Source organism: Lynx rufus, unplaced genomic scaffold, assembly GCF_022079265.1.
Source record: "Lynx rufus isolate CCGP_SWC_20201006 ecotype Redwood Valley unplaced genomic scaffold, mLynRuf1.p SCAF_4, whole genome shotgun sequence".
Lineage (NCBI taxonomy): Eukaryota > Metazoa > Chordata > Mammalia > Carnivora > Felidae > Lynx > Lynx rufus.
In genome coordinates, this window is record NW_025814856.1 from 126195853 (window position 1) to 126213244 (window position 17392).

General features: G+C 39.0%; 1 protein-coding gene across 7 annotated transcripts in view; it reads right to left on the minus strand.

The window, feature by feature from the left end:
- Positions 1-351: 351 nt before the first annotated feature.
- Positions 352-17392, minus strand: part of DPY19L1 (dpy-19 like C-mannosyltransferase 1) — a 105947-nt gene continuing 88906 nt past the window's right edge. For 5 of the 7 annotated variants that reach the window (XM_047095224.1, XM_047095225.1, XM_047095226.1 and 2 more), the window contains 7 exons: positions 16709-16758; positions 14524-14548; positions 13346-13465; positions 11784-11958; positions 10963-11062; positions 9673-9798; positions 352-3164 (listed from right to left, as the gene is read on the minus strand). In XM_047095224.1, coding sequence (XP_046951180.1) covers positions 3008-3164; positions 9673-9798; positions 10963-11062; positions 11784-11958; positions 13346-13465; positions 14524-14548; positions 16709-16758 — 753 coding nt within the window. In that variant the 3' untranslated portion in view covers positions 352-3007. The remainder of the gene's footprint in view (positions 3165-9672; positions 9799-10962; positions 11063-11783; positions 11959-13345; positions 13466-14523; positions 14549-16708; positions 16759-17392) is intronic. The other 2 variants (XM_047095223.1, XM_047095222.1) reach the window with 2 other exon arrangements.

The following is a 17392-nucleotide window of genomic DNA, read 5'->3' on the forward strand; positions in this document are numbered from 1 at the left end:
ATGAGACCAAACTATTGTTTAATGTATGAGAAAATGCTTTCAGCAGCTCTAAAGTTATCCCCAAACGATCGTTTTAAAGAATTATTGTGTCCCTTGATGTAAATGATAAAGTAATGTGAATCTGTAACAGCATAAATAGAAGAAGAGTATGGGTAACCCCAGTACCTACACTGCCACCAACAAAGAGGAGTAAGCAGCTTCATGGACCCCAGTGTTATATCCCTTCCCCATTATTCAGGACTGCAGTCTCCCACAAACGAGTTCATGGTTATCTGACTATAGAGAATGAGGCTGAACATGTCAATAATCAAGGCAGAGATGAAAATAATAATTAAAAAAACCCACCTTCTATACTTTTCATGATCTTTTTTATTTAACATAATAGTACATGTAAAACAACTGGCATAAAATTCATAAAAATACAATACTTCTATGCAATATCACTTTATTCCTGATACATCCTTTCATGTTCTCCTTAGTATCATTGTTCTAGTTTAATACAATCCGTCTTCTGCTAAGCAGTTTTAGAGGCTTATCTCACAGAAATCCTGCCCCAACTTTGTTTCTTTTTTGTCACGGCAACGGCTATTTTTATCGCCTCTCTGCCCAACCTTACCTTCCTCACACTAAAGCAAAAATATTTTTAAATGCTAAAAATGAGTAAAATACTGAGCTTTAATACTGTTTTGTCATGTATATCGAAACTACTACTATTCTACTTTGCCATAAAAGATATTTATAATCTACAGCACCGGCTGCTACCAGATGTGACCAAGGCTGAGTGTGCAGTGCAGCCCAAGGCCTCTGTTCGAAACTCACTGGCTTGAAATATAATCATAGCTTGCTGGTGGAGTCACGTTAATAAATGCCATTACAAAAGGATTCTTTGGGGGTGGGGAAGAAAAAAAAACTAACTTGCCCACTTTTAACTTTTCCCAGCATACAAAACAATCAAAACAGTACTTTCATGTTTTTCCTGTACAGAATCTCCAATCATTACATGGGAACTTATTGGGAAGGGAATTATCGGAGGGTGGGGAGGATAAAGAATGGCTTTAAAAGTACAATTTTTAAAAACCTGTAACCGCTGGAGGTACAAAACAGCCATATTTGGTGCAGAACAGTCACAGAGCGGAGCAGGCTTCCCTCCTCCCTCCCACCGTGACCCTCAGCCACCTCGGCCTCAGGTGCCCTCTTGCCATTTTTCTGGATTGCTGCATCATTGCTCAAATTCTACTCCCAGTCCACAACTCCCCAGCTGCTTCCCTATTTTCTGAAACTGGCAAAAAGCCCAAGAAATAAAAGTCACCCAGCAAGCGAGGAGGAGGGGGCGGGCACCTGAAGACACTGGCACAGAAGCTCCGGCCGGCCGGAAGGAGGCTCCCCGGGAAGGCGGGCTCTGGGGCAGGCCGGGGGCTGCACGCTCGCCAGCCCAGGCTGTCCTTGCAGCTGTCTGCTCTAAGCAAGCTAGTGCTTCCCCCAGACCAGGCTCGTCCTTGGGCTCTGGTGAGAAGGCAGAAAGGGAACAGCTCTTCAGTGGCTCCCAGCAGTGGGCACCGGAAGCCATCCCTGAGGACTCAGGTCTCAAGGACAGTCCACAGTGAGGTTAATCTGCCTGCGGTTAATAAAGAGAACACTGTATAATTAAATGTGTAGTCCGTCAGAGTCATGGTTTGCTTAGAATTTAAAATCTTAAAACCGTTTCTCAGAACTATGAGGATTCGCTGTTTTGAAGAATCTCATTTCACACAAATTAACTTCTAAGAAACAAAAATTCATACTAGGAATTCGGAGCAGGTTGGGGACTCTTTCAAAATAAAAATAAATAGGAAGGGAAAAAAATAAAGAGGAAGGCTGAGTATATTCATTCCTTTGTACTGAAATGATAGTTTTGGGGATCAAAATTATAACATAAGGCTTAAGGCTTTGTCTTACTAAAGACAGGCAATTTAAAAAGTAAAATATAAAAACTCCATTCACTTCTCGTTATTCATTTACTTTTCCGACAGAAAAATTAGTCACGTTTTATTGTATCTTAATAGTAAAAGAAAAACTACACATACTACATCTACTATTCCACTGTAAACTATGCCTACTCAAATGCACTACATTTGAGTCATTCAAAATAGTGGTTCTTAAAACTACAATTAAACATGAAAAATTCTGTAAATGGTTTAAAGGTATTAAAATATAAACATCTGAATAATACTAAAAATGAGAAACGTACACAACTGCCATTAAATTTTTTTAACCAAGAATAAGTACTTTCTAAGCAACTAAATGAGTAAATAACACTTATTTGACAAAGAATGCTGGGAGAGAAAGCGGGAGAGAAGGAGAGAGAGCAGACACGCTGTCACATGGTTGGTGGTTAGAAGAATTTGGTCCTGACCACTAGGTCCAAGAATCTGGATTAGTAATGGGCAGAAAATGCTTCATTAACAAGAGCAACAAGACACAGCAGAACGTGAAGAAGTGAAATCAACAGATCATTCCACATAGCAAATACCCATGTCTGCCCCATCTGCTCTCACGGAAGTTGATGACAGGGGCCGACACGACTGAGGAGCTTATGACAATCACTGAAATGTCCAAAAGACGAGAGCAAGAGGCAGAAAAAGAAGCAAGGGGCATCAATAGTCCATAAACTAAAATCAGCCCCTCCATAGTTCAGAGCTCACGATACTTTCATATCATCCTTGCCGTGAGCCATCATGTTTTTTACACAAGTAGCTTTGCTCGCTCACTTTAGAACAAATATTTAAGTCAGGTACAAACATATACTCATTTGCATAGCAAATTTTAAGGGGTGCATTGAAATAGTAACCAACTGATTAAGGTGTTAAGTATCTTTACAATCAGAACGACATTCAAATTGACCACACGAAATGTTTTCTATTTGAAAACAGTTACCTATAAAAGTTTTTGGGATTTGAATTAAAAACAAGGCATGAATTATTAGCAAAACATTAAAACCATTACTGATGTACTTCTCTGTAGGCAGCAGTCACTCTTCTATAACTTCTAAGACCTTGTAAACACTGTTCTGGAATACAGTGGTGAAGTGTGGCTTGGAATCCTTCACCAGGAGGTTACATAAGGGAGGTTTCCCAGCATTAGCAGGGTCTTCCACATCCCAGATTTCAGGCATACTGCACCCAGGCCTAGAAAAATTAATGTACAGATTAAAAATCAAAGTACATGATACACGGCAGATGAAGCAGAGCACACTTTTTCTATTCCTGCCCTCGTTTCATTTTTTCTATGTAAATTCACTTAGTTTAAAAAATCCTGTTATAGTTATCTATATTTATTTAAGCTGCCATAAATTCTCTTTAGAACAAGGTGAATGCAGCAAGTGGACTATAAAGAAGGAAACAGACGTACAAAATACACGAATGCAGGTGGTGGGGTAAGACAGATCTTGCTTCAATTCTGCAACAGTTGGCTTAGCAAGGATGTGGTGTTGGAGAGCTCACAGTCTCTCTCCAGATTTGTCAAATGGGGAATAACCATGATGTGGGTATGGGTTATGAGGACTCAGAGAGAAAGACTGTACCTAGTTAGCACCGTGCCCAGAACACAGACAGAGGTATGTTATATTGACTTAAAAATTATAATTGGCAGATATGCTTAGTTCACATTTATGCAACTTCCCACTATTGTCTCCTAGAATGAGTCAACTTAAAGAAAACCCAGTGGTGTTCAGTTCAAGTCTTTAGCTAAATGCACAATTAAATTTTATTTTTTTCACAATTAAATTTTAAAAGCAATATAGTTTATGAAGAACAGAAGTGAAATTGATATTATGTGGTATCAGTCCCAATAACTTCTGCAGATGGCTTTAACATTTATTTTACATCTAAAGCAGTGTTACAGATATAACTGCTGGCTTTCACTAGGGTTCACAAATTTCTTTTTTCTTTTTGGCTTTTGTTACATTGAGGATTTTTATGTTATTATATTCCAAAATGTCAGTATTTTCTTTAGGACTTATGATTTCCATGTCTTGTTCAAGGAATCCTTCCCTATAACATATCATGAGAGTATGCATTGTGTTCTTCTGTGAAAGTTTTAGAGTCTGCTTTTCACAGCTAGACTTATAACTCATCTGGAATTAATCTTTCTGTATGGTGTGAGGCAGAGATTTAATTTTAATTTTTTCCATATAGATAGCCCAGCAACTCTAGGGACATTTTTATTTAAAGCAATTTTTTTTTTAATGTTTATTGATTTTTGAGAGAGTGAGCAAGACAGGGCAGGGAGAGAGGGAGACAGAGAATCTGAAGAAGGCTCTGAGCCATCAGTACAAAGCCCGATGAGGGGCTCGAACCCACAAACCATAAGATCATGACCTGAGCCAAAGTCTACACTCAACCGACTGAGCCACCCAGGTGTCCCATATGATTTATTATTTGTCAAATCCATCCTTACCCCTATCGATCAGTACCTGGCATACCACTTTCAAATCTATATTACCTGTTTTATAATCACCAATGTAATAATGGATTCAGGCAAGAGTCAAAACTGGATGCAAGAACTATCTGGTGAAAGGTTGTTGAGAAAGAGGATAAACAAATGGCCTCTAAGTATCTCTACAGGTTTCCTATTAATTCTATAGGAGATGTGCCTCCTTAATATAGAGAGATCAGGTGATCAAACTTAGCATGACCAATGATAGAACAAAGTGATCTCTACCTCCTGATGTGACACAATAGAAAGTATACAACCCCTCTGATGTCATAATCTTGCCACAATTTGCCAAACTGAATCTAATCACAAGGAAGGAATTAGACAAATCTAGACATGGGACCTTTCCTCTAAGACAACTGGCTTGGACTCTGGGAAAATATCAACAAAAACAAAAAGGGCAAAAGGGAGTTCACAATCTCCTATGTGCTATTTGAGAAATTAAAACAAACAAACAAACAAACAAAAATAGAAAAAATACACAGTACAGAATAATTACAGAGAACTGACAACAGCTTATGTTTTGTCATAGTTGCTTCACTTTATGAGAAAGAAACATTTCCAACATGTCTTTTTAATCCCCAAGTGCAGCCCCGCTTCCCTACCTCTACTATGGGGCAGGCAGCACATGCCTTTTTCTTCTCAATAACATCTTTAATTTGAAACTGACTAATCATCCAAAAAGTGTCAAAATATAGGCCTATCAAAAATAAAAAAATGAAAGTCACTGTCACTTCCAAAGCCATTTCTTAGAGGTGACCTGTGTAAACAATCCAGCATACATTCTGCTACACCCATTTAAATTTTTTTAAGTGCATTTATTTATTTTTGAGAGAGAGACAGATAGAGAGAGAGAGACAGACAGAGTGAGTGGGGCAGGGGCAGGGAGAGAGAGGGAGAGAGAATCCCAAGCAGGTTTCATACTATCAGCACAGAGCCTCATGTGGGGCTCGAACTCATGAACCGCAAGATCATGACCTGAGCTGAAACCAAGAATTGGACGCTTAACTGACTGAGCCACCCAGGCAACCCTCAGCTAGACCTTTTTAATCCAAGTTCAGACACACACATACAAATATAGGAATGGACAGATTTATGTATATAGATGCTCCTGGGCTGCTTTTACAAACAAGAGATTATTCTGGAACTCCTCACTTAACAATAAAATGTGGCCATTTTCCTACCTCAGTACCTAAAGACCTACTTCATTCTTTTTAATAGTTGCTAGTACACCTATTAATTAGCCACTCTTTTATGGGTAGATATTTTAATTGTTTCTCATTTTGCCATTATAAAATGACATTGATATAAACATTCTTGTGCCTATATCTTTCTGCAAGCTAAATTAAAAAAATTTTTTTAATGTTTATTTATTTTTGAGAGAGAGAAGACAGAGTGCAAGCAGGGGAAGAGTAGAGAGAGAGGGAGACACAGAATCTGAAGCAGGCTCCAGGATCTGAGCTGTGAGCACAGAGCCCGATGCGGGGCTCAAACCCACAAACCGTGAGATCATGACCTTAGCCAAAGTCGGACACTTAACTGACTGAGCCCCCCAGGTGCCCCAACTGCAAGTTAGAAGCAGCATTATTATCACATCACAGGGCTACACAATTTTCACTTTGCCTCTATCACATTATCTCCCAGTGAGTGTTCCCACGAAGGCTGTTCACTAGATTCTACCAACACCGAGCATATATGATAAAATGAGAGGGCTTAGGTTTTCTAAGCCATTTAATTTTCTGACACATGCCAAGGACAAACTGTTGCCACACTGCAGGCCATGGGTAGTAGAGAGCGAAACATACAGGCAGTAGAAAACTACCCAGTTCCTGAGCTCAACTGTTTGCAGGAAAAAGAGAAGGTAAGAGCTGCCTTTGTGAGCTCTGTCTGCCTGAGTGTAACATCCTTTAGTACTTATCTGCGTGTACTGGAGCTCCCCCAAGTCAGCCAGCGAGGTCTTTAAATAGCATTATTGAAAATGGGAATAATTTTCTTCTGAATTCATGTGTTTTAATTTTATGTCAACTCTATTATCGGAATTAATGAGATAGAAAGCAGAGAACTGAGAAGAAAATAGTTAATTAAAAACTCATCTACAACTTGCATTTGAGTATATTTTCGTACTTGTATTTGAACATGGGGTGTCAAGTATTTAAGGAATAATCAAGCCACACAATTAAAGCCACTGGTGGGGCGCCTGGGTAGCTCAGCCAGCTGAGCATCTGACTTTGGTTCAGGTCATGATCTCATGGTTAGTAAGTATGAGCCCTGCACTGGGCTCTCTGCTGCCAGCGTAGAGCCCACGTTGGATCCTCTGTCCCCCTCTCTCCACCTCTCTCTCTCTCAAAAATAAAGAAACTTTATAAAACAAAAATTAAAAATAAAGCCACTGGTAATGAGATCACATAAATGTAGGGCTCACCAACATGCTGGGCACAGATTAAGTGCTAGATAAATATTAGGTCCCTCTTCCTTTTCTTCTTCCTTTTCTTTGAGTTCTCCATTTACTCCCCCTGTTCTGACCAATTTTTCTGTTCCAGTAACCTACAAATGTCTCAGGCATAACTGAAATGGACAGTGGGGGCCAAGGCATTAAAGGCATTTCTACCTAGTCCTGGTAGAAAGTTCTGTCAAGAAATGCAGTCTTCCGACTGCACTAAATATTAGTTCTTATTCCCTTTCCTCTTCTGAGTTCCCCATTTGCTTCCCTGGCAAAACAGAAAGCACAGCTTGTGTTTTGTTTCAAGGTTTAAGCAGAGTGCACCTGTCTAAGGTTTCCTGAGATTTAGTATCAGTCTGGCTTAAATCCTGTAGTAAAAGGAGAGTACTGTTTTAGTTACTGAGTGCGGAAAACAGATTAGAGAAAGTCACTTCTTTAGCCTCCTTCTCTCCACTCCTGCCAGAAAAAAAAACAGGGGCAAGTCAAGATCCAGACAGGAAGATCGAGCACGCACTCCCACCCCAAACTCTCAGTCTTGGTGCCCAGAAGTGGGCGCTAAATGGAGAGGATCCAAAGCCAGCGAATTTACTGCTGACCTTGTTTAGTGAGCAAGATTTGTTGCCATACTTCCTAAATTTGTCTTTCATCGCTTCTTGTGTATAAAACAGTAATCTGCCCATCAGAACATGAGACTACTACAGCAATGCAAATCCAAGGAGTTCCATCAACATCTTAGAATATAAAATGCCTTTGGGGCGCCTGGGTGGCTCAGTCGGTTAAGTGTCCAACTTCGGTTTGGGTCGTGATCTCACGGTTTGTGAGTTCGAGGCCCACGTCGGGCTCTGTGCTGACAGCTCGGAGCCTGGAGCCTGCTTCGGATTCTCTCTCTCTGCCCCTACCCAACTTGTGCTCTGTCTCTCTGTGTCTCTCAAAAAATAAATAAGCGTAAAAGAAAAATTAAATTAAAAAAAAGAATATAAAGTGCCCCAATCTCTGCGATTTACACATATTTAAAATACTATGCAAGATCTGGGGGAAGAAATGAAGAATCTTGAATCAAGGCTCATCATCAGCATGGGAACAAAAAGGTCATAAAACATTATTTTTATGTTCCAGTAACCTAGAAGTGCCTCAGGATGATAATCGAACTAGGGAGCAAAGCCCTTGGCAATAAAGATCACAATGCTGGTGGAAATCTCTGACAAGAAGTTTTTCTTGCAAGTTCTTCTTGCAAGAACTTCTTGCAAGTTCTTCTAATCGCAAATGTCAGCCTACCATTCCTTTATTACAATATCCTCATAAAATTGTTATGAGAGATGCTTATGACTTCTTTGTTCTAAATTTATGTAACAAAGTTAATTAAAAGTGGGTATATGAATTTCATATGTATTCTTCTGTTTATAAGGACATAAAACATTTTTAAAATTATGACTCTAAGAACATAAACATTTTGTATAGATCTTGATTAAATTCAACTCACTGGGGACATATTCATTGGAAAATCATTCAGTAATCAACAGTTGTTTGAGTTTCCTTGTGGGCTATGTCACAGAACTATTTTCACTCCTGAGTCAATATTTAATTATTTTGTCTTAACACCCTTTTGTATCACTGAAATACATGGCGAATAAGTATGATCAAGCCACAAATACAGCAGCCTCCTGAAGGCTTCTGTTTAAAGAGTAGTGAGAATTTTAAATTAATAGTTCTCCATAAAATACTCTTATTTTCTTTTTTTTTTTTAATTTTTTTTTAATGTTTATTTTATTATTTTTGAGACAGAGAGAGACAGAGCATGAACGGGGTAGGGACAGAGAGAGAGGGAGACACAGAATCGGAAGCAGGCTCCAGGCTCTGAACCATCAGCCCAGAGCCCGATGCGGGGCTCGAACTCACAGACCGCGAGATTGTGACCTGAGCCGAAGTCGGACGCCTAACCGACTGAGCCACCCAGGCGCCCCAAATACTCTTATTTTCTAATGAAACTGCTCATGTCTGTGCTCCTCATGGATCCAGCACTTTGGTATTTTAACAGCAAGAAGCTACAGTCGTCTGTGTGTAGTCACCGAGGTACAACATCTCTAAATGTTTTTAAATGTTTCTAAATGTTTACAAGTCATATTTGCTTTTATGATCTTACTAACCTCTGCTATACTCTGCTTAGTGAACTTCTCTGTGGAAATAGTTTTAAAAACTATAAAGCCAGGAAAATGTGGGTCACGGTAAAGTTAATTGTTTTCCCACTCAAATAAGATGTGAAACAGCAAGAAAGAAGTGTCACTGTAAGGGGACGCCGGGAGGGGGCCCGTCTCTCACGGGGCACGGCGTGACGTGCAGAGACGTGGTGTGCACAAAGGAGGCTCTGACTCTCAGCTGCCTGTCTGACTTCATTACAATGAGACTCTCCATTATTTGGTTTCAGACTCTGCAAGTCTTTTTAAAAGAGAATACATCCAACTTTAAATAAAAGTTTTTAAAAACATCGCAGGCAAATATGAGCGATTTGGGAAATTATCAATCAGTACCAATATAATACCTTTATGGTTGGATACACATGCAAATCATTATAAAAGAAACATATTCGTAATGACCAGAAAAGAAAAAATTGCAATTCAAAAAATGATCTAAAAAGTTCTTTCCACTTATACTTTGCTAAATGTTATATATATCTCACACATACGACTAGTAAAGCACTTGCCATAAGACTGAATTAATTTTTCATGTCTTATGCATATAAAATATTAACTGTGTTGAATACTCACTTGGATCTTCTTATACACCAGGACTCCTCTAGAATGTAATAATTCACTTGTAACTTTATCAATTCTCGCTTCACTTCTTCAGCTGCTTTTCGACTATACATTGAGTAAACTATTTTCGTTCTGGCTCTTTAAAGAAAGATAATTGGGCAAAAGAGTTTCAAGATTAAAAGGATGCAGTCAACGCACTTGGAAGAAAGCACTGAACGGAACAGGAAGGAAGAGTCTACAGAAGAGTCAGGTCAAGAGAACTTTCTTCTCAGAGTTGCTGCTCAGGGGCCCCAGGGAGGTCAAAAGGACATTTAGAAGCAGCACAAGAGTCCTGGGAGAAGAGATGCACTTTGATGAACCCCTTCCTTTCCAAACTTAGTCTCTTTGTTCATTGGCTCATTTGTTTTTGTTTCGTATTCTCCATAACTCTATCATACATTAGAGTGAGGCGTGCTGTGTGTGGGCAGGGTGGGCCACACATACACGGCCACCACACTAGAGCTGCAACACAGTCCCGACTTCGACAGCAACAATAACTGGCATAAATGGCTCTCCATTTTGGTCCTAGATTAAAATACAAAAAAAAAAACAAAAACAAAAACAAAAAACAACCCTAAACCGATTCCACACAACTGCTCTGGAAATAAGCTTGCGGAAATTGGTTTTTTAATGAAAAAGTTTTTTTATTTATAAAATGTATGTCTCACCGTTACACAATGAATACATTAAGAGGAGTCACCCAGTGACAGGGATAGCTTGACCTAGCCCCAGAAACTGTATGAAAATTAAATCTATGTCCTTTTTAAAAGAGAACACAATACTCTAACTTATGAAAAGTAGTAAAAAACAAAAACCAAGATCATTCTAGTAGGCTACACAGGTGAAAATCAGAATAAAATCTTCTTTGAATGAGATTCCGTTTCAACTGACTCTTGAGAATTCAAGAAAAAATAGCCAAAAGGGCACCTTAATAAAAGCTAGAGGCTAATGAATCTTCTGGGGAGCACAAGGACGGTGATGACTAACAAGAACCTACGTGGCTTGCAGCCCTGCTCACCTGGAGAAAAAGGACACACTATGATTTCATTTGGCTGCCTCGTACAAAAGGCAGAAAAGGTTGTAGATTTATTGCCCTGTGGAGCCTTACCAGTTTGTATCGAACTCAGCCCTCTTATTTCAGCCTTGTTTTCTCCCCTAACTCTATAAATCCCCATTCACCACAGCCTCGTTATTTTGCTGGTTCCCTCGCTCACTATTTGTGTGGGAAATTTGTTTTGGGCAACATGAGAACTGTGTACTAACCTTAAACCTGCATCTTCATAATGTGGATGATTCACAATGGGCCGAAGTGCAGAGAGTTTAACACTTGCCATTGTGGGCATGGCACCCGCAAACACCGCGTCTGCAAAGCAGGAAAGAAGGTCTCAGGAGACTCAGTGAGTGTCACAAGGGTCTCCTTCTGGGTCAACTCAATCACTTCCCAGGTGAAAAAACGGAGGCCCAGAACAACTTAAAGATTCAATGGAAGAACCAGACTGAAGTTGGAAAAATGGCTATCAGCAACCTGGCCTGGATAAACAATTTTCTTGGGAAGTTAGAGCCTCCTCATTTCATCACTGAGGATTTCTGGGGTTTTCTTTGTTTGTTTGTTTTTGTAATGTCTTAGAAATCTTTCCTGCCCCTAGGAAAGAAGTATCAAATTGGCTAGGAAAGTTTTATAGCACCAAGGGATCCTGGAAAATGATTTAAAATTCAGTCATTTGATACTCAGACAACAAAATCTCCCTTGGATAAAATGCCATACTCCATGAGTTCATTTCAAGGAGGAATGTGCAGGACTAAGATTAAAAACTCATTAGGAAAATAAGCACAACAAAAATTATTTTAAATCTCGCAATGTAAAATCTTGGATAAATTTTGAAAAAACATTGGTATTTAAGGAAAATAGCAAAACAGATTACTAAGAAAATATATGTAACATTTCCTTGGCAAACCATTTAAGTAAGACTGACATCTCTCTTTTTCTGAATAATCTAGAAGCAACACTACTTAGAGTAAGGCCACTGGAAGTAAGTTGGGTTTAAGATTTTGCAGGGGCATATGAAACCGTGAGGGAAACTTACCTGGTTTAGTACTGTATTTGATCCATTCTATAAGCTCTTCTTGTGGCAAATTGCTGAATTCCCCTACAATATTCCATTGGGTTTGTAGATTTGCTGAACCCTGTATTGACATTGCTGCTAAGACAGCAAAAACAACAGCACCAGGATGTACTTTGCAAAAGAGCCATCCAAATAGCTGAAACCAAATTAAGAATATGTTGATAATTAGTACAAAGCAGCCTGTATCAAATAAACATAAGTTCTTCCCAGAGAAGAACACAGTCTCTGGTAGAGTCACAGATAAATGATTAATTATCCTACGAAAAAGTTCCAGCAACAATGACCAGGGGGATTAAAAGAATTTTACCATAAGCCTTACATAGGTGGGACATAATTTAAGAAGTTCTTCTCTCAATTTGTGCTAATTCTAGCTTCAGGTAAGGCCAGGACCACCTACATAATTTGTCAGGCCCAATGCAAAAAGAAAAGGTAGGGTCTCTCGTTTAAAAAGTATTTAGAAGTTCCAAAGACCAACAGAAGAGCACCCAACTAGATGTAGGGTCCTTCTGAGTGTGGGCCCTCGTGCATTTGCAAAGGTCCCACACCTGTGAAGCCATCCCGGGGCCATGCTCTCTATCTTCAGTCATGGTGCGGGCTTCCTGCCAGCCTCCTTTCCTGCCCAGCCCGGAGGAATCAGGAACAGCAGCTTCATACCAAGACAGGTAGGTCTCTAGAAAGCTGTCCCTCTTTAACACAACACCAACATTCTGATTGGAAAACTTGAGGCTAGCTGATTTTTCCATTTTAATAGTCCACACTCAATAATAACACTTTACCCCTATTATTCTCTCCTTAATTTCTCTATATCTTTAGAGTTAGACTTCAAGCCTCTTGAGGGCAGATATATATTATTTCTTCTTGATTTTTCTATCATGCCATTCTACGCTCATCCTTAGAGTATGGTATAGATGCTTAGTAAATATTTGTTAAATTTAAAAGAGGTACTGCTGCTGGACCTTGGCTAATTGGTTGATGAAAAGGTGACACGATGCAGAAGCATCAATCTGTGAATACAGAGCAAGGACACAGTTATCCAGGGAAAATAAGCAGCAAATAACCAAAATGGCTTACACTAAATTTTAAAAAGGCAGGGATGTGCATACAAATGTACACTCAAATGAGAAAAATATTTTTTTAAGCTTGATACTGAAAAAGAACATCTATTTGAAAGCAACTGTAACTTGAAATCACTGGCTAGAATTCTATGTGATAGGAATGTCAAAACAACAAAAAAATATTTCTACAATGACGCTCTGCTTTCTATCAACATCTGTAGGGATCATTCATGAATTCAGCCTGTACTATTTGAGCGTCTGTTGTATGCCAAGGAATGTCTTAGAAGTTAGAAGGATAAATGACCTGTTTTGGCCCTTACCCTTTATGAACGATTAATATAAATCCATGAAGAACTTTATGACAATTTAAAGAATTTTGAGTTATTCAATATTATTTCAGGGTCATTCAATGACATAGGCTGGGGTAAAGTGATCATAGCAACTACAACACCAACATAACGATCTTACCTGTCTTGAACAGATCAAAGAAGCCATAACACACATGTGTGGGGTCAAGAAGAGTTTTAGTCTCATAATTAAAATACCGAGGGCTGTATATGCTAACAGTTGCAATGCATGATAAACTAGCTGAAAGAAAGAGAAAATATTTTTTACTCCTACAGTTTAATATATTGTTAAATAGATGAATATCCAGAAGAGTACTTTTGCTTCGCAACAATACTTTGACTTCTGAAATAAACGAGTCTACAAGTTCACTTTCAAACCTCTCCATTTTATTAAAAGCCTAAAATGATAAAGTCACTAAAGCAAGTTGTTCTAGAATTCTGCTCAGGGTTAAGTCCATAGTTACCAAAGCCCACATCTCTGAATCTACCTTGATGATACCATCAGATTAACACAGGAAAGCGGTAAACAAAAGTAAGTACTATTTAAGATCCCAGAGTCTGCCTTGGAAGAGCCATCAAAACCAGGCAGAAATATGCAATACAGTATTATCAGCTATAGTCACCATGCTGTTGCTAAGAGAGTAGATCTTAAAGGCCATCCCAGGGGAAAAAAAATTATTTTGTAACTACGTATGGTGATGGATGTTAGCTAGACTTATTGTGGTGATCATCTCACAATGTCTACAAATCTGATTACTTATGCCATACACCTGAAATCAATATCAGGTTACATGTCAATTAGATCTCAAGTAAAAACAAAACAAAACAAGAAAGAAAAAAAGATAAACAAGTGAAACCACCAGGAGATGGCAGGAGCAACCAGTCACACCTCCAAAGCCTCAGGGCAAGGTGAGTAGAGAGGAAAGCCATCTCCAGTCAAGCAAAAGACACTCCACATGCATTTAGCAATAAACTGGATCTTCTGAGGATGATCAGAGCAGACCAAATGGGTTTCCTACTTAACGGTTTTAACAAATGAATGGTCATGTTTGTAACAGTCTCATAAAAACACATACAGGCCTATTTTGAAGATGATTAGTAACAAATACCAATACTTAGAAACTGGAACTGAAAGAAAAAAAGTGTGTGTACACACACACACACACACACACACGCACACATATATATACACACACACATATATATACACACATATATATATACATACATACATACACACACACACACACACACACACACATTGAAATAAAGTATGTTTTAGTAATATTAAGTCTTTACCTCTCCATGATCAAACTGGTGTTTTCTGAAATGGAATAAGAAATATTACTGTTGAATCATTGTTGAAGCACTTCAATTATTTGCATTTTTATCTTACAAATACAAGTTTTACAATTTCTGTAATATTCCAAGGACATATATATGTAAACAAAAATTACAAAGTTATGAACCCAAACTGGTGCCATAATCTTTTAAAAGACAGTTTATTTTTAAAAAATTGACCTTGGAGCATACCTTGCACATTTGACTACAGAGACAATTCCTGGGCCAACAAAAGGGACACCGTGGTGTAGCAGGTCCCTCCCTGTGATGTCCTGCTAAAGCAGGGAGGGAAGTGAAGGGAACACTGAAGACTTCATAGTTCTGTTCCCCTGCTTCTCATCCCCAGGGAGAGGAGCCCCACCTGAGGTCCCCCCCAAGCTGGGGCTGCTATAGAGATAATTTAGGAAACCACATAAAAGATTTTTTCATCAGTGGTTCTGGAATATACAAATAGCCACAAAATTCCCTCTTTAGTTCTACTTGACAGCTTTAATTTTCCTGAGAAAAGATGTACGCTTAGAGGTCCCTGCATCTCCCTCTGGTCTCGTGCCACCCCTCTCCATAATCACTCCTACTCCATTTCCCTGCTTTATCTCCTCAAAGATGTTCATTTATTGGTTTCTTATTATCATCTGTCTCTCCGTACTAAAATGAACCCCTCAGGACTACAAGGTACAAACCTATCCATCCTCAATCCCACTGAGCACCGATGACACTGGAGACACAGCAGTAGATAAGATGGGGAAAAAAATCTTTGCCCTCATAGAACTTACATATAGTAAAGGGAGAAACAAAATGCAAGTAAGTAAACATTTGTCAAACAGTGAGAAGTACCGTGGAGAGAGTGAAAACAGGGCAAAAGATGCAGGGAATGGTGGGGAAGGCGTATAGCAATCAATGGGGTCACTGAGTGACATTTGAGTAAGGCCTGAAGAAGCAGAGAGTTTGAGGTTGAGCAACCCTCAGGAAGAGCACTTGAGGCAAAGAGACAGATAGTGCATAACCCTATAGTAGGAAGTAGTCCTTAATGGGCTAAGTACAAAGACACCGTGATCAGAGAAGAGAGATGTGGGGGAGAATGGCAGTGCCATAGGAGATGTTCAAGTATAAATGGTGATAAATTCGGAGAGAGGAAGATAAGGGCATATGATGATGAAGAATAACAAGCCAGGAGACAAGGAATCTACAGGGAAGTGATGGTCAGGAAAGGCTTCTTGAAGGAGGTAACATTTAAACAAGAATTAAAGGAATTGGCCACATGCAGAGCCAAGCTGTGGGGAGCAGAGGCACAATTACAGCCTTGGGGTACAAACAGTGCAAAACTGCCAGGCAGGAAGCAACGGGCCACGGTTACAGAGCAGCAAGGAGGTCCAGGGGACATGAGTGTGGTGGGAAAAGGGAAAGTGACTATTTTTCTCTCAATTGCCTCTTTTGTGTACTTCACTCATTTTCCAATAGGGTTTTAGCATTTTTCCTGTTAATTCATAGAAGTCCTTTATACATGAGTCATTTGTCCTTTGTCATATATTGTGACTATTGTACCCAATTTGTCTTTTTCTCTGAACAATGCTTACAAGTATCTCATCAAACCAAAATATTTATCTAGTCAGCCTTTTCAGTCTTTCCTTTTAGCGTACAGGTTTTATGTCATACTTAACAAGGCCTCTCTCATCCTAAGAGTCCTAAAATAATCTCTTGCTTAATATTGGGGTTTTGGGTTTTTTCCTACATTTAAATCTCTATTCCATCTGGAATTTATTTTGTGTAAAAAGTAAAGTATGGAATCAGTTTTCTATTTCCCTGCTCTTCTCTCAAAAGGCAGTCCAGTCCATTGGTCCTAGAACCAACAACAGAATAATTTATTTTCCCTGATAAACTGAAGCACAAAGCTGTGTCCTTCAAGTACAGATTATGTGTAGGCCTAATATCAGATTGTATGGATGGAATCTGAGGTATGAATAAGTAATTTACTGAGCTCTGCATGGATAGGGGATCATGAGAAAAGCAAAGAAGGGGAATGACAACAATCGAAAACATCCATGATCAAATGTTGAGTGTACCACACCACATGAATTATAAAATTAATACCTTGTAGATATCTATTTAATAGATAATGTAACAAAATGATTAATAGCATACTTACCTCATTTGTGTCTGTTGTTTAGTTAAGACACCCCACATGTCACTAATAATCTGCAAATAGATTTTTTAACACTTAAGAAGAGTTGTTTTGGGAAAAACAAAATTGTAACTAACGTATCTTCTAAATTTTCAAACTCTACTTAAAAATATAAGTATAGGGATAAGAGATGACTCAGGAAATAATAACTACAACAACCTAATCTTACATTTGTACAGTACTTGATCATATATCTAATACCCAACAACCCTGTTCAAATAGATTTTCTTATCTTCATTTCGTACATGAGCAATGGGCTCAGATGGATTAGATGATCTCCTGGAAGGTGGACAACAACTCGGAAGCATTAATAGGTCGTGAAACCTGACCTTCTGGCTTCCAGTCCACATTCAGTGAACTCCACCATGCCAAGGTCACTAGCAATGCCTCTTCTTAATCATGCACATATACCCCATATACCCAGACAACTGCCTCAGAGACTGATAAGCACAACTAACTAAACACTGGGTTTGCACAGTTAGCAGCCAGGTAAGGTCATCTAATCTGAAATCCTATCCCCAGTATGGATGCCCTCTTGGACACTGCTTGCACGTTTTAATCTAGCCCTTGGAAGAACCACCCAACTGCTGCTTAAATCTACAACACTTTGTCAGTCCAGATCAATTCTGGTCCAAAGTCCAACCTCGT